We start from the raw sequence: 17,217 nt of genomic DNA on the forward strand, positions 1-17,217 counted from the left end.
AAGAGGGGCGGACCGTGGGCGTGCCTCAGACAAAGTGCGGGAAACTGGCTTCCCACTGTGCTCAATGTGAGGGCTGGAGTATGTAAAGCAGACTCCAGCCCTCGGCGCTGACGTTCTGTATAGCGTCCCGCCCTTCCCCTGACTGGCAGGCCTGGGGGCGGGAACGAAAGGGAACTAGGCCGCAAAAGCCGGGGACTCTAGTAAAAAGCGCGGCCGACAAATATGCACGGCCAGCGCGGAAGTCCCCGGCGCACCACAAGTCCCAGCCGCGTCGCAGTAAAAACTGTCAGCAGGGGCCGGCGCGGCAGTTCCCCACACACTAACTCCCTTAGCAAGCTGTGGAAGTGTGGCACAAGCGCAGCAGCGCTATTGTCCCCGGCGCACTAACACACCCAGCAATGCTGCAGTGTGTGCGCGGTCTGTACGGGGACACAGAGTACCTTGTCGTAGCAGGGCCCTGTCCCTGACGATACTCCGCTCCATATCCAGCAGAATCCCCAGGGGCTGTGGACGGAGCACGGTCTCTGTGCCTGGAGACCGGTAAATCCCACTTCACCCAGAGCCCCAAAGGGGGATGGGGAAGGATGCAGCATGTGGGCTCCAGCCTCTGTACCCGCAATGGGTACCTCAACCTTAACAAACACCGCCGACACAAAGTGGGGTGAGAAGGGAGCATGCTGGGGGCCCAAGTATGGGTCCTCTTTTCTTCCATCCGACATAGTCAGCAACTGCTGCTGACTAAACAGTGGAGCTATGCGTGGATGTCTGACCTCCTTCGCACAAAGCTTGAAAACTGAGGAACCCGTGATCCCACGGGGGGTGTATAGGCAGAAGGGGAGGGGCCTTACACTTTTAAGTGTAATGCTTTGTGTGGCCTCCGGAGGCAGTAGCTATACACCCAATTGTCTGGGTCTCCCAATGGAGCGCCAAAGAAAATAACTTTATAAAACTTGGCCGTTAGGTATGCTAATTACCTGTGTTGGCCAGATGGGCGGCCTCATTTTCTGCTCCTTCTGCCCCCTCCTGCCACTGATTGCCGTCCTCCTCCTTTGATTGACGGGATGACGCCCTCAGTCATCATCCTCGTCGCATTTTCAAATCTCGAGCCTGTGCAGTTAGGTCTGCTCGCGCAGGCGCAGTTCGCTTTGCCATATCGCGGCCAGAGCAGAAAACATAGCAGCCCTCGCTAACGCCGGTGAGCTAAATGCGCAGGCGCGAGATTATGGGCGGGTACGAGCATGGCGCTGTTGAGGTCAGCGCTGTGCATGGTAATTAGCATACCTAAGGGCCAAGTTTTATAAAGTTATTTTTTGGGGTCTGGAAGGGAAGTCAGGGCCAAGGTGCACCTTCATAGAATGCAGCCCAGGAGCTGCAGAGGGGATTCTTTTAGTTTAATAGGTAAAAATCTGGTGACAGGTTCCCTTTAATAATGAGCCCAGGCAGGTGGTGGATTATGGGAGGGAAAGTTACCTGCTGTTCTGGCACAACTCCTCTATACTGAAAGCTGACTTCTGAGTAGCGGCGGCCGTACAGGAGATTTTTTTTTTTTTTACTTTCTCACACCCTTGTTTCATTAAGGGACTTGGACATTCCCTTTCAATAACTTAAAAGCTCGACTGCTTTACGTATTCAAGCTATAATATCTGGTATGTGGTATTAGCTTTATCACTCTGATTATTAGCATTGAAAATAGTCTACAAAACATATGTGGGATTGATTAAAATTCCAATCAACCACACAAGGACCTTTTACTACTCCTAATAGCAAAATTATTTTTCTACGGCAGCAAACAGGAAGGTCACACACCTGATGATCAGACAAACACATATCTTCAGTGGGTTTCTTTAGCTCCTCTAACATAAACTGCTGGCGCTTGCGTTCTTCCAGGCGCCGCTGTTGTGCAAGCAGCTTCCTGTCTGGCTTTGGGACAGGGGGAGGTACTACTACTTTTTCCTTCTCCTTCAGTTTTCTCTTTGCTTTCTCTTGCTTCTGTATTTCTAGCTGCTGTGCCTCCTTTATCTTTCGCTCCTTTTCTTCTTTTTCTCTCTCTTTTTTTTCTCTTAACTATCAGAAATGTGATAAAAGTTTAGGAAGATGAAAAAATATCAAGTAAATATTAAATAAGCTGTCTACTACTGTTACATTGATGGTGTATCCTTAGGATAGGTCATAAATGTCTGATTATCCGGAGTCTCACACCCCAACGATCAGATGTGTTTGGCACCAGCAGCAGGAAATGCTCAGTTCCGGAGCTGCACTGTCAACTGATAACGGCAGTAGACGGGTACTGTACATCTACCTCCCATTCAAATAGTAGGTGGATGTACAGTACCCGGCTGCGGCCGCCATCAAAAGATGGGGTAGCTCCGGAACTGAGCATTTCCGGCTGCTGACATCTAGAAAAGCTGATAGGCAGGGGTCGGGGTGTTGGACTCCGATCAAACAAATATTAATGACCAATCCTAAGGATAAGCCATCAACGTTACAGTAGTGACCAACCTCTTTAATGGGACACTTCCAATTATGTACCATGGTAACACCAGAACACATAGCACAAACCAAAGAGGGTGTTCATTTATATGCATGATACTGGGAGTATTAATGAAACGGATTGATAGATACTTACTTTTAATTTCTTTGCCGCCTCTTGTTTGGCTTCTTGACTACGGGCCTTAAAAAAAAAAAAAAATAAAAGTACACATTTTATTTAAAAAAAATAAAACGATTTGGTTATTTTTATATTTCACTGACAACCATAAAAGTAATATAAAAACTACACTAAATATAATAAAAACCACAAAAATACAGAGGGAAGTGAGGTACACACAGCTCTGGTTTCCTATTCTTAGGAACTACCACTAAAACCTAGTCTAGGTGGAGGCGTGTTCAGCAGAGAGAAAGTGGAGGGGATATGGTTACAATGGAAAAAGCTCTGTAAAATGCTAATTTAATAACAAGCGTTTCCCCATAAATTACATAAGACCTTAAAACGCTTATTCATCTCCTATTAAGATAAATAATGATGTTGTGGCTATTCTCGAAATTCTACCATTTTATATTGAAACTCACCTTCCTTCTCATTTTCTTCCTTAACTTACTGAGCTGCACCTTTTCAACATCACTAAGAATACCTAAACGGAAGAAAGAAGCAAACAAATATATGAAGCACAGAAAAAGCCCAAAAGTGCTCCCCCCCTTTTTTTTTTTTTTTTTTTAAATAGAACGTGTCCATACCTTGATTTTCCAGCTTCCTCAAGAGTTTAGCATCAGGTTTGCTCAGCAGATCAATCATTTTCACCTTTGGAGGACGACCTCTTCCTCGCTTCACTTTATTCTCCTTTGCTTTAGCCTTCTCCAAATTACGAGGACGGCCCCTCTTTCCTGTGATGGCCAGAATGCGGGAAGGAATTTCTTCTGAGTTCAACAGTATCCACTTTGTGCCCTGGGTAAATCACGTAAAGAATACTAAACAATTCAACTTCCAAACAAGAAGATTTGGGGTACTCACTCTAAAATGTTTATGTCCTCTTTGAATTTTAAAGTGCTGAGGAATATCTTGGTGCTATATAAAAAGAGAATTTTGTTACTTACTGTAAATTCTTTTTCTTATAGTTCCGTATTGGGAGACCCAGCCCATGGGTGTTTAGCGTCTGCCTCCGGAGGACACACAAAGTACTACACTTAAAAGTGTAGCTCCTCCCTCTGAGCTTATACACCCCCTGGTAGCCAGTCCTAGCCAGTTTAGTGCAAAAGCTGAAGGAGAATAGCCACCCACAAGTAGAACCGAGTAAGAACCGGAACAACCGGAGACTCTGTCCACGACAACAGCCGGTGATAACACACGGAACAAGAAAATTGGCAACAGGGAGGGAGCTGGGTCTCCCAATACGGAACTATAAGAAAAAGAATTTACGGTAAGTAAACAAAATTCTCTTTTTCTTTATCGTTCCTATGGGAGACCCAGACATTGGGACGTCTCAAAGCAGTCCATGGGTGGGAATAAACAGAAAAAACTGAGAAGTAGGCGGAGCCTAAATTCACAAGTGGGCGACAGCCGCCTGAAGGATGCGTCTGCCCAAGCTCGCATCTGCCGAAGCATGAGCATGCACTTGGTAGTGCTTTGAAAAGGTATGCAGGCTAGTCCAAGTGGCAGCCTGACAGACTTGCTGAGCCGTAGCCTGGTGCCTGAAAGCCCAAGAGGCACCGACAGCTCTGGTCGAGTGTGCCTTGATCCCCGGCGAGAGAGGCACCTGAGAACATTGGTAGGCATCCGAAATGGTTGACCTAATCCAACGGGCTAAGGTCGGCTTAGAAGCAGAGAGGCCCTTACGCCGACCTGTGGTTAGCACAAAAAGAGAGGTGCACCGCCTAAGAGCAGCAGTGCGAGACACATAGATCCGGAGCGCCCGCACCAGATCCAGAGTATACAACGCTTTTTCAAAGCGATGAACAGGAGCCGGACAAAAGGAAGGTAGGGTAATGTCCTGGTTAAGGTGGAAATGAGAAACCACCTTAGGGAGAAAGTCCGGAGTCGGACGGAGAACCACCTTGTCTTGATGAAAAACCAAAAAAGGTGACTCCGAAGAGAGCGCAGCTAAATCAGAGACTCTCCTGAGGGAAGTTATGGCCACTAGAAAGACCACCTTCTGTGAAAGACGAAACAAAGAAACCTCCCTAAGAGGCTCAAAGGGGGGTTTCTGCAAAACCGTGAGAACCAAATTGAGGTCCCAGGGATCCAAGGGCCGCCGGTAAGGCGGAATGATGTGAGACGCACCTTGCATGAAGGTGCGGACCTGAGCCAGCCGGGCGAGACGCCGCTGGAACAGCACTGATAGAGCTGAGACTTGTCCCTTGAGAGAGTTGAGGGACAGTCCTAGCTGCAGACCGGACTGTAAAAAAGACAGAAGGGTCGGCAACGAAAATGGCCAAGGAGAATGGCCGGAAAAGCGACACCAGGACAGGAAAATCTTCCAAGTCCTGTGATAGATCTTGACGGAGGAAGACTTACAGGCCCGAGTCATAGTGGAGATGACTTCAGGAGGAATACCAGAAGCCGTCAAAATCCAGGACTCAAGAGCCACGCTGTCAATTTGAGTGCCGCAGAATTCAGGCGGAAAAACTGACCTTGCGAGAGCAGGTCTGGACGGTCCGGAAGATGCCACGGCATCTCCACGGACAGTTGGAGCAGGTCCGGATACCAAGCTCGCCTGGGCCAGTCCGGTGCAATGAGGATGACTCGACGGCCCTCCATTCTGATCTTGCGCAGGACTCTGGGCATGAGAGCTAGAGGGGGAAACACGTAGGACAGACGAAACTGGGACCAGTCTTGAACCAGAGCGTCCGCGGCGAAGGCCTGAGGATCGTGGGAGCGAGCCACGTAAACCGGAACCTTGTTGTTGTGACGGGATGCCATTAGGTCCACGTCCGGAGTGCCCCACTTGCGGCAGATTGACTGAAACACTGCCGGGTGCAGGGACCACTCGCCACCGTCCACGGATTGACGGCTGAGATAATCTGCCTCCCAGTTTTCTACGCCAGGGATGTGGACTGCGGATATGGTGGACTTGGAGTCCTCCACCCATTGAAGAATGCGTTGGACATCCAACATTGCCAGGCGGTTGCGTGTCCCGCCTTGGTGATTGATTTAGGCAACCGCTGTCGCGTTGTCTGACTGGACTCGAATGTGCCTGCCCGCCAACAGGTGGTGAAAGGCTAGGAGAGCTAGAAGCACAGCTCTGGTTTCCAGCACATTGATTGAAAGGGCTGACTCGGACAGAGTCCAAGTGCCCTGAGCTCTGTGGTGGAGATGTACCGCTCCCCAGCCGGATAGGCTGGCATCCGTGGTGAGAATCACCCAGGACGGAGCCAGGAAGGAGCGCCCTTGGGACAGGGAGAGGGGTCGAAGCCACCACTGAAGAGAGCTCCTGGTCCGTGGCGACAGAGCCACTAACCTCTGTAAGGAGGAAGGCCGCTTGTCCCAACAGCGGAGAATGTCCAGCTGCAGAGGACGCAGATGGAACTGGGCAAAGGGAACCGCCTCCATGGAAGCCACCATTTGACCCAGCACCTGCATCAGGTGCCTGATGGAATAACGGCGGGGCCTCAGCAGAGAGCGCACCGCTAGCCGGAGAGACTGCTGTTTGATTAAGGGCAACTTCACAAGTGCCGGCAAAGTCTCGAACTGCATCCCTAGGTACGTGAGACTCTGGGTGGGAGTCAGAGTGGATTTGGGAAGATTGACAATCCACCCGAATTGGGCTAGGGTGGCGAGAGTGAGCGAAACACTCTGCTGACAGTCTGCGCTGGATGGACCCTTGACCAGAAGGTCGTCCAGATAAGGAAGCACTGCTAACCCCTGGAGGTGCAGGACCGCAATCACTGCCGCCATGACCTTGTTGAATACCCGAGGGGCCGTGGCTAACCCGAAGGGGAGAGCCACGAATTGGAAATGATCCTCTCCTATCGCAAAACGTAACCAACGCTGATGTGACACTGCAATTGGCACATGTAGATAGGCATCTCTGATGTCGATGGACGCCAGGAACTCCCCTTGGGTCATAGAGGCAATGACTGATCGCAGAGACTCCATGCGAAAATGCCGCACCCGGACATGCTTGTTGAGAAGCTTGAGATCCAGGATGGGCCGGAAGGTACCGTCCTTTTTTGGAACTAGGAAGAGATTTGAGTAAAAACCTCTGAACCGTTCCTGAGCGGGAACTGGGACAATCACTCCGTTTGCCTGCAAGGACGCCACGGCCTGCGAGAAGGCGGCGGCCTTGGAGCAGGGGGGAGTTGAGAGAAAAAATCTGTTTGGAGGGCTGGAAGAGAATTCTATCCTGTAGCCGTGAGATATGATGTCTCTCACCCACTGATCGGAGACCTGCTTTAACCAAGCGTCGCCAAAGTGGGAGAGCCTGCCACCGACTAAGGACGTGGCTGGAGCGGGCCGAGAGTCATGAGGAAGCTGCCTTAGTGGCAGAACCTCCAGCGGTCTTCTGCGGACGCGCTTTTGGGCGCCAGTTGGATTTCTGATCCTTGGCTGAGTTAGCGGACGAGGCGGAAGGCTTAGAGGATGACCAGTTGGAGGAACGAAAGGAACGAAACCTCGATTGATTCCTACCCTGGGCGGGTTTCCTGGTCTTAGTTTGTGGCATGGAAGTACTCTTCCCGCCAGTAGCTTCTTTAATGATTTCATCCAGCTGTTCACCAAACAGCCGTGAACCAGCAAAAGGGAGCCCAGCAAGAAACTTCTTGGACGAAGCATCTGCCTTCCACTCTCGAAGCCACAAAATCCTGCGGATAACAAGAGAATTAGCTGAAGCCACCGCAGTGTGGTGAGCAGCCTCTAGCATGGCAGACATGGCATAAGATGAAAAGGCTGAAGCCTGAGCAGTTAAGGTAACCATCTCAGGCATAGATTCCTTGGTGAGGGAATGCATCTCCTCTAGAGAAGCAGAGATGGCTTTGAGAGCCCACACTGCTGCAAAAGTCGGGGAAAACGCGGTCCCCGCAGCTTCGTACACAGATTTGGCCAGAAGGTCAATCTGACGGTCAGTGGAATCCTTAAGTGAGGTGCCGTCAGCCACCGACACAACGGTCCGGGCTGACAGCCTAGACACCGGAGGGTCTACCTTTGGGGAGTGAGACCACTCCTTGACCACCTCAGGTGGAAATGGAAACCGGTCATCAGAACCACGCTTTGGAAAGCGTTTGTCAGGGCAGGCCCTGGGTATGGTCACAGCGGTCTGAAAACTAGATTGGTTAAAGAACACACTCTTCACTCTCTTAGGCGGGGTAAACTGATGTTTTTCTGCCAAAGAGTTGCTCCTCTGATACTGGCGGATTGAGATCCAGCACAGAATTAAAAGAAGCAATCAAATCACTAAGATCTGAGTCACCCTCAGAGAAATCGATGGGATACATAGCCTCCGAGCCCCCAGTGAGAGCATCCTCCTCATCTTGAGAGTCAGCTCTTGAGACAGAGCCGTGGGATGGGGAGGGGGAGGAAACCCTGCGCCTTCTCTTAGAAGGACGGGGTCTGGGATCAGATGATGAATCCTCCGTGAGCTCTGATGGACGGAGGTCAGAGGATAGGAGTCCTCTGTCAAGGGTATTAGAGGCACCCTGCGAAGGGGGCTGATGCATATTCATCAAAGTCCTGGACAAAAGTCCCATGGACTCAGCAAATGACTGGGATATGGACCTAGAAAAGGACTCTACCCAGGCCGGGGGTTCAATCACAGGTGCAGCAGCAGCCTGAGAGACCACTGGGGGTGAGACTCCAGACTGTGGCACCGCCAAGTTAGAGCAACCATCACAGTGTGGATAAATGCTCGGCTCAGGCAGCAGGAGCTTACATGCAGTGCATGCAGAATAAAGCTTTGGAGCCTTGCTCCTTGTGTGAGACATGCTGCTGGAGTGGGGGCTTTGCAGAGAATGAACCCCAGGGAGAATATACAGAGGTCCACAACCGGAGACCGGCTGTGGCTTACCAGACCGCTGAGCGCGGTGTTGTGTGCCCTCCAGATCCCGAAGCCCGGTCCCCCAGAGCGCAGCACCTCAGCAGAGATGCAGAATGCAGGATGTCCCAGAGCAGAGTGAACTCTGCCTGAGAAATGGAGGGGGCGGGACTAGGGGCGTTCCTATAAAAGAGCGGGAACTGGAGGGCTATAGAGACCTGCCGGGAAGGAGGGACGCCCCAGCAGTGGGGAGTGTCCCTCCCCTGTGTAGAACGGCCGCCGGGAGGAGTCGAACCTGTCCCTCTGCATGAGTGACATGCGAGGGCAGGAAAACGAAACTAGGCCTCCGGCGAAGCCGGGGCCTAAATTTAAGCGGCGAGGCCGACAAGCAGGCACCATCGGCGCGGTTCTCAGGCAAAAGCTGGAGAACCCGCCGGAAAAGTTAAAAACAATCACATACAGCATACTCTCCCCTTACAATAAAGAACCGGGACCCCCAACATAAACGTCTCAGGTACTTAGCTGCTGAGACGCAGGGCAATGTCCCTGGGGATGAGTGCTCCGGTCCAACAGAATCCTCAAGGGGCTGTGGATGGAGACCGGACTCCTGCCAGGCATGGAGACCGTGCTGGCTCCCACTTCAAGCCAGAGCCCAGAAGGGATGGTGAAGGAGCGCGGCATGTAAGGCTTCAGCCTTGTAAATCAACCTTAACAAGACCGCCGACACAGTGGGGTGAGAAGGGACATGCCGGGAGTCCAGACATGGACCCGCTTTTCTTCAAACTCTTTCCAAAAGTCAAACAATCAGATGAGAATGCATGTGTGGATGTATGACCTCCTGAACACAAAGCGATAAACTGGCTAGGACTGGCTACCAGGGGGTGTATAAGCTCAGAGGGAGGAGCTACACTTTTAAGTGTAGTACTTTGGGTGTCCTCCGGAGGCAGAAGCTAAAACACCCATGGTCATGGTCTGGGTTTCCCAAAGGAACGATAAAGAAATATAAATTACCGTATTTTTCGGACTATAATACGCACCCTGGTTTTAGAGGAGGAAAATAAAATTTTAAGCAAAAAATGTGGTCATGACACACTGTTATGGGGCGAGGATCTGCTGCTGACACTGTTATGGGGGTAATGTCCCCAAATTCTCTGCTAAGGTACCCCATCCTGGTAATGATCCTCCTGCCTTGTATATGTACCCCATCCTGGTATATGCCCTTATCCTGCTATATACTCCCATCCTGCTATATACTGCCATCCTGCTATATACTGCCATCCTGCTATATACTGCCATCCTGCTATATGCCCCCATTCTGGTATATATTCCCATCCTGCTATATATTCCCATCCTGCTATATATTCCCATCCTGCTATATATTCCCATCCTGCTATATATTCAAATCCTGCTATATACCCCCATCCTGCTATATATTCTCATCCTGCTATATACCGCAATCCATCCTGCTATATACCCCATCCATCCTGATAAATAACCCCATCCTGGTATATGGCATGTATTCTGTATCACACACACAAAAAAACCCCCAAAAACACGTTTATACTCACCTTTCCTCGCTCCATGCAGCATTGCTTCTCCCAGTCTGTGGCGGCAGCAGCGCCGCTGGAGTGTGGAGCAGTCACCGGTCACTTCCCTGCAGCATCGCGATGTCCTCCTGTCTGCCGGTCAGCTGACCTGCGTGACTAGCGGCGCGCACAGCGATGACGTAATCGCTGTGCTCACCGCTCTTAGCACAGGTTAGCTGACCAACACTTACAGGAGGACATTGCGGTGCTGCAGGGAAACAGTGAGTATGCCGTACTGATTCACTGCACCCTGTGCTGATGATGATGTGCGGGGGTCAGTAAATACAGCCGCACAAGATCACTCCAGGCTGTAGTTGCCAGGGGTGATCACAGCCGGCTGTTTACTATGCGCGCACCACCCCCGCCCATCATCCCGCCCACCTGTCAGCGCCGGCTTCAGCGCTGAGAGATGATGGGCGGGATGATGGGCGTGCATATGTAATGAGCGGGCCCACGTGGTCACGGCAGGCGTTGCCACAGCCTGCTCGTGCCGCCGTTGCCCCGCTCCACTGCAGCACCCTCATTCCCGGCCACAGCCCTATATTCAGACCATTAGACGCACCCCCCACTTTCCCCCAACATTTGGGGGGAAAAAGTGCGTCTTATGGTCCGAAAAATACGGTATTGAAACCTTATTGTCAGAACCTTTATTGGGGGATACAGGATACCATGGGTGTATGCTGCTGACACTATGCAAAAAAAGTTAGCTCCTTCTCAGTAGCATATGACTACCAACTGGAGCCCAGCAGATAGACTTAACAAGGGAGGGTTCTGTGTCCTTCAATGAAGGCTCAGAGAAATAGAATTTATGGTGAGTACCCAAAATCTTTTTTCTATCGCTTCATTGGGGGACACAGGAAACCATGGGACATCCCAAAGCAGTCCCCAAGGGTGGGAAAGAAGGGAATTTTGTTACTTACCGTAAATTCCTTTTCTTCTAGCTCCTATTGGGAGACCCAGACGATTGGGTGTATAGCACTGCCTCCGGAGGCCACACAAAGCAATTACACTAAAAAGTGTAAGGCCCCTCCCCTTCTGGCTATACACCCCCAGTGGGATCACTGGCTCACCAGTTTTAGTGCAAAAGCAAGAAGGAGGAAAGCCAATAACTGGTTTAAACAAATTCCCTCCGAAATAACCTCGGAGAACTGAAAACCATTCAACATGAACAACATGTGTACCCGAAAAACAACCAAAAATCCCGAAGGACAACAGGGCGGGTGCTGGGTCTCCCAATAGGAGCTAGAAGAAAAGGAATTTACGGTAAGTAACAAAATTCCCTTCTTCTTCGGCGCTCCATTGGGAGACCCAGACGATTGGGACGTCCAAAAGCTGTCCCTGGGTGGGTAAAGAAATACCTCATGTTAGAGCTGCAAAGACAGCCCTCCCCTACGGGGAGGCAACTGCCGCCTGCAGGACTCTTCTACCTAGGCTGGCGTCCGCCGAAGCATAGGTATGCACCTGATAATGTTTGGTGAAAGTGTGCAGACTCGACCAGGTAGCTGCCTGGCACACCTGCTGAGCCGTAGCCTGGTGTCGTAATGCCCAGGACGCACCCACGGCTCTGGTAGAGTGGGCCTTCAGCCCTGATGGAACCGGAAGCCCCGCAGAACGGTAGGCTTCAAGAATTGGTTCTTTGATCCATCGAGCCAGGGTGGCTTTTGAAGCCTGCGACCCTTTGCGCTTACCAGCGACAAGGACAAAGAGTGCATCCGAACGGCGCAGGGGCGCCGTGCGGGAAATGTAGATTCTGAGTGCTCGCACCAGATCTAACAAATGTAAATCCTTCTCATACCGATGAACTGCATGAGGACAAAAAGAAGGCAAAGAGATATCCTGATTAAGATGAAAAGAGGATACCACCTTCGGGAGAAACTCCTGAATGGGGCGCAGCACTACCTTGTCCTGGTGGAAGACCAGGAAGGGAGCCTTGGATGACAGCGCTGCTAGCTCAGACACTCTCCGAAGAGATGTGATCGCTACCAGAAAAGCCACTTTCTGTGACAGTCTAGAAAGTGAAACCTCCCTCAGAGGCTCGAAGGGCGGCTTCTGGAGGGCAACTAGCACCCTGTTCAGGTCCCATGGATCTAATGGTCGCTTGTACGGGGGTACGATATGACAAACCCCCTGCAGGAACGTGCGCACCTTAGAGAGCCGTGCTAGACGCTTCTGAAAAAAGACGGATAGCGCCGAGACTTGCCCCTTAAGGGAGCCGAGCGACAAACCCTTTTCTAACCCAGATTGTAGGAAAGAAAGAAAGGTAGGCAATGCAAATGGCCAGGGAGACACTCCCTGAGCAGAGCACCAGGATAAGAATATCCTCCACGTTCTGTGGTAGATCTTAGCGGACGTGGGCTTCCTAGCCTGTCTCATGGTGGCAACGACCCCTTGGGATAATCCTGAAGACGCTAGGATCCAGGACTCAATGGCCACACAGTCAGGTTCAGGGCCGCGGAATTCCGATGGAAAAACGGCCCTTGGGACAGTAAGTCTGGTCGGTCTGGTAGTGCCCACGGTTGGCCGACCGTGAGACGCCACAGATCCGGATACCACGCCCTCCTTGGCCAGTCTGGGGCGACGAGTATGACGCGGCTGCAGTCGGATCTGATCTTGCGTAGCACCCTGGGCAAGAGTGCCAGAGGTGGAAACACATAAGGGAGCCGGAACTGCGACCAATCTTGCACTAAGGCGTCTGCCGCCAGAGCTCTGTGATCGCGAGACCGTGCCATGAAGGTCGGGACCTTGTTGTTGTGCCGGGACGCCATTAGATCGACGTCCGGCCTTCCCCAGCGGCGACAGATTTCCTGAAACACTTCCGGGTGAAGGGACCATTCCCCTGCGTCCATGCCCTGGCGACTGAGGAAGTCTGCTTCCCAGTTTTCTACGCCGGGGATGTGAACTGCGGATATGGTGGAGGCCGTGGCTTCCACCCACATCAGGATCCGCCGGACTTCCTGGAAGGCTTGCCGACTGCGAGTCCCCCCTTGGTGGTTGATGTATGCCACCGCTGTGGAGTTGTCCGACTGAATTCGGATCTGCTTTCCTTCCAGCCACTGCTGGAAGGCTAGTAGGGCAAGATACACCGCTCTGATCTCCAGAACATTGATCGGAAGGGTGGACTCCTGCTGAGTCCACGTACCCTGAGCCCTGTGGTGGAGAAAAACTGCTCCCCACCCTGAGAGACTCGCGTCCGTCGTGACCACCGCCCAGGACGGTGGTGGGAAGGATCTTCCCTGTGATAATGAGGTGGGAAGAAGCCACCACTGCAGAGAGTCTTTGGCCGTCTGGGAAAGGGAGACTTTCCAGTCCAGGGATGTTGACTTCCCGTCCCATTGGCGGAGAATGTCCCATTGAAGTGGGCGCAGATGAAACTGCGCAAACGGAACCGCCTCCATTGCCGCCACCATCTTCCCGAGGAAGTGCATGAGGCGTCTTAAGGAGTGCGACTGACTTTGAAGGAGAGCCTGCACCCCCGTCTGTAGTGACCTCTGCTTGTCCAGCGGAAGCTTCACTATCGCTGAGAGAGTATGAAACTCCATGCCAAGATACGTTAGCGATTGGGACGGTGACAGATTTGACTTTGAGAAGTTGATGATCCACCCGAACGTCTGGAGAGTCTCCAGTGCAACATTCAGGCTGAGTTGGCATGCCTCCTGAGAGGGTGCCTTGACAAGTAGATCGTCCAAGTAAGGGATCACAGAGTGTCCCTGAGAGTGCAAGACTGCTACCACTGCTGCCATGAACACCCGTGGGGCTGTCGCCAGACCAAATGGCAGAGCTACGAACTGAAGATGGTCGTCTCCTATCACGAAGCGTAGAAAACGTTGGTGCTCTGTAGCAATCGGCACGTGGAGATAAGCATCTTTGATGTCTATTGATGCTAGAAAATCTCCTTGAGACATTGAGGCAATGACTGAGCGGAGGGATTCCATCCGGAACCGCCTGGCGTTCACATGCTTGTTGAGCAGTTTTAGGTCCAGAACAGGACGGAATGAGCCGTCCTTTTTTGGCACCACAAAGAGATTGGAGTAAAAACCTTGTCCTTGTTCCTGAAGAGGAACAGGGACCACCACTCCTTCTGCTCTTAGAGAATTCACCGCCTGCAGAAGGGCATCTGCTCGGTCGGGATGTGGGGAAGTTCTGAAGAACCGAGGCGGAGGACGAGAACTGAACTCTATCCTGTACCCGTGAGACAAAATGTCTGTTACCCACCGGTCTTTGACCTGTGGCAGCCAAATGTCGCAAAAGCGGGAGAGCCTGCCACCGACCGAGGATGCGGAGGGAGGCGGCCGAAAGTCATGAGGCAGCCGCCTTGGAAGCGGTACCTCCGGCTGCTTTCTTGGGGCGTGAGTGAGCCCGCCAGTAATCAGAGCTCCTTTGCTCTTTCTGAGTCCCTTTGGACGAGGCGAACTGGGGCTTGCCCGAGCCTCGAAAGGACCGAAACTTTGACTGCCACTTCCTCTGTTGAGGTTTGCTTGATCTGGGCTGGGGTAAGGAAGAGTCCTTACCTTTGGACTGTTTAATGATTTCCGCCAATTGCTCACCAAACAGTCTGTCTCCAGATAATGGCAAGCTGGTTAAACATTTTTTAGAAGCAGAATCTGCTTTCCATTCCTTTAACCACAAGGCTCTGCGCAAAACCACAGAGTTGGCGGAAGCCATTGCGGTACGGCTCGTAGAGTCCAGTACCGCATTAATAGCGTAGGTCGCAAACGCAGTCATTTGCGTAGTTAAGGACGCCACTTGCGGCACTGCTGGACGTATGAAAGAGTCCACCTGTGCCAAACCAGCTGAAATAGCTTGGAGCGCCCACACGGCCGCGAATGCTGGAGCAAACGACGCGCCAATAGCTTCATAGACAGATTTCAACCAAAGGTCCATCTGTCTGTCATTGGCATCTTTAAGTGAAGCCCCATCCTCCACTGCAACTATGGATCTAGCTGCAAGCCTGGATATTGGAGGGTCCACTTTTGGACACTGGGTCCAGCGTTTGACCACGTCAGGGGGAAAGGGATAACGTGTATCCTTAAGCCGTTTGGAAAAACGCTTGTCCGGATAAGCATGGTGTTTCTGGATTGATGCTCTGAAGTCAGAGTGGTCCAGAAAGGTGCTCAATTTACGCTTGGGATACAGGAAATTGAATTTCTCCTGCTGGGCAGCTGCCTCCTCTGCTGAAGGGGCTGGGGGAGAAATATCCAACAGCCTATTGATGGCCGCTATAAGGTCATTTACCATGGCGTCACCATCTGGCGTATCCAAATTGAGTGCGGTGTCAGGGCTAGACTCCTGATCACCCACCTCTGTCTCATCATATAGAGACCCTTCTCGCTGAGACCCTGACCCGCGTGATGACGTGGAGGGTCTCTCCCAGCGAGCTCGCTTAGGCGGCCTGGGACTGTCATCGGAGTCAGAGCCCTCAGCCAGTGATGCCTGGGACCCCCGTGAAGTACGGATTAGTTCCAACTGCGGGGGACCGGGGAACATAGGGACAGTAGTGTCCATGGTCTGAGCAACTGGCCTGGACTGCAAGGTCTCCAGGATTTTTGTCATAGTCACAGACATTTTATCAGCAAAGACTGCAAATTCTGTCCCCGTCACCGGGGCAGGGTTCACAGGCGACTCTGCCTGGGCTACTACCACCATAGGCTCTGGCTGACGAAGTGCCACTGGGACTGAACATTGCACACAATGAGAGTCGTTGGAGCCTGCTGGTAGATTAGCCCCACATGCTGTACAAGCAGTGTATACAGCCCCTGCCTTGGCACCCTTGCGTTTTGTGGATGACATGTTGTTGTCTTCCCAGAGCAATATAGGGTATACAGCCAAGAAGCGACCGTACAGTGCAGTATATATATATAGATATGTGGTACAGGAAAAAGTACACCAATACACACTGTGGCACAAGAGGGGCCAGCACTAAAGTGCTGCTTACCGCCCGCTAAACGTGGGTGTGTGGTCGCCAGAAATCCCTAGTCTTGGGTCTCCCAGAGCCTGTGTCCGTCCTCCAGCCAGAACTGCATGCAGGAATGGCTGCCGGCGTCCTGTGGAGGGGGGGGCGGGCCCTGGGCGTGCCAGACCAAAAGCGGGAAACCTGTGTCTCACTGTGCCAAGTGAGAGGGCTGGAGCATGTAAATAAGGCTCCAGCCCTCGGCGCTGAGTAAACGTACAGCGTCTCTCCCCTTCCCTGATTGACAGGGAGGGGGCGGGAACGAAGCGGAGCTAGGCCGCAAAAGCCGGGGACTAAATTTATAAGCGCCGCCGCCGTAAAAGCGCGGTCGGCGCTAAGTCCCCGGCGCACTACAAGTCCCAGCCGCGCCGCCGCTCCGAGAGTGGCCGGCGCGGTAGTTCCCAGCACATGAAGTCACACAGCGAAGCTGCTGTGACTCAAACCCCAGCGTTACTGTCCCCGGCGCACTAACACACCCAGCAAGTCTGGTGTGTGCGTGCCCGCCTGAACGGGGACACAGAGTACCTGAAAGTTGCAGGGCCTTGTCCCTGAATGGTACACAGCTCCGTATCCATCAGGTTCACTGGGTCTGTGGATGGAGCCCGGCCTCAGGGCTTGGGGGCCGGTAAGATCCCACTTCCACAGAGCCCCTCAGGGGGATGGGGAAGGAAAGCAGCATGTGGGCTCCAGCCTCCGTACCCGCAATGGGTACCTCAACCTTACGAACCACAAGTGGGGTAAGAAGGGAGCATGCTGGGGGCCGTATATGGGCCCTCTTTTCTTCCATCCGACATAGTCAGCAGCTACTGCTGACTAAACAGTGGAGCTATGCGTGGATGTCTGACCTCCTTCGCACAAAGCAGAAAACTGGTGAGCCAGTGATCCCACTGGGGGTGTATAGCCAGAAGGGGAGGGGCCTTACACTTTTTAGTGTAATTGCTTTGTGTGGCCTCCGGAGGCAGTGCTATAACACCCAATCGTCTGGGTCTCCCAATGGAGCGCCGAAGAAAGAAGGAGTAAGGAGACTATAGATTGTGTTTGGCGTGTTCGTGAACAACTCCTTATTTCTCAGGTATACGGAGGTAGTCTACCTCCCTTATTATAGCAAATGCCCTGTGGAAACCTCGATATCTGTTGTCACAGAGCCCTTCTCCTACATCAGAATATAATTCGCTCTGGTTACCGGCTTGGCTAGTGAGCCGCAGCAGTAGGAGCTTCTGGTTTC

At 52.2% G+C, this 17,217-nt stretch overlaps 1 protein-coding gene across 3 annotated transcripts in view; it reads right to left on the reverse strand.

The window, feature by feature from the left end:
- Positions 1-17,217, reverse strand: part of BAZ2A (bromodomain adjacent to zinc finger domain 2A) — a 242,209-nt gene that overhangs the window by 115,629 nt on the left and 109,363 nt on the right. For all 3 annotated transcript variants that reach the window (XM_075337014.1, XM_075337013.1, XM_075337012.1), the window contains exons 10-13: positions 3,235-3,442; positions 3,070-3,131; positions 2,627-2,671; positions 1,807-2,064 (exon numbers count right to left, since the gene is read on the reverse strand). In XM_075337014.1, coding sequence (XP_075193129.1) covers positions 1,807-2,064; positions 2,627-2,671; positions 3,070-3,131; positions 3,235-3,442 — 573 coding nt within the window. The remainder of the gene's footprint in view (positions 1-1,806; positions 2,065-2,626; positions 2,672-3,069; positions 3,132-3,234; positions 3,443-17,217) is intronic.

Source organism: Anomaloglossus baeobatrachus, chromosome 2 (assembly GCF_048569485.1).
Source record: "Anomaloglossus baeobatrachus isolate aAnoBae1 chromosome 2, aAnoBae1.hap1, whole genome shotgun sequence".
Classification (NCBI taxonomy): domain Eukaryota; kingdom Metazoa; phylum Chordata; class Amphibia; order Anura; family Aromobatidae; genus Anomaloglossus; species Anomaloglossus baeobatrachus.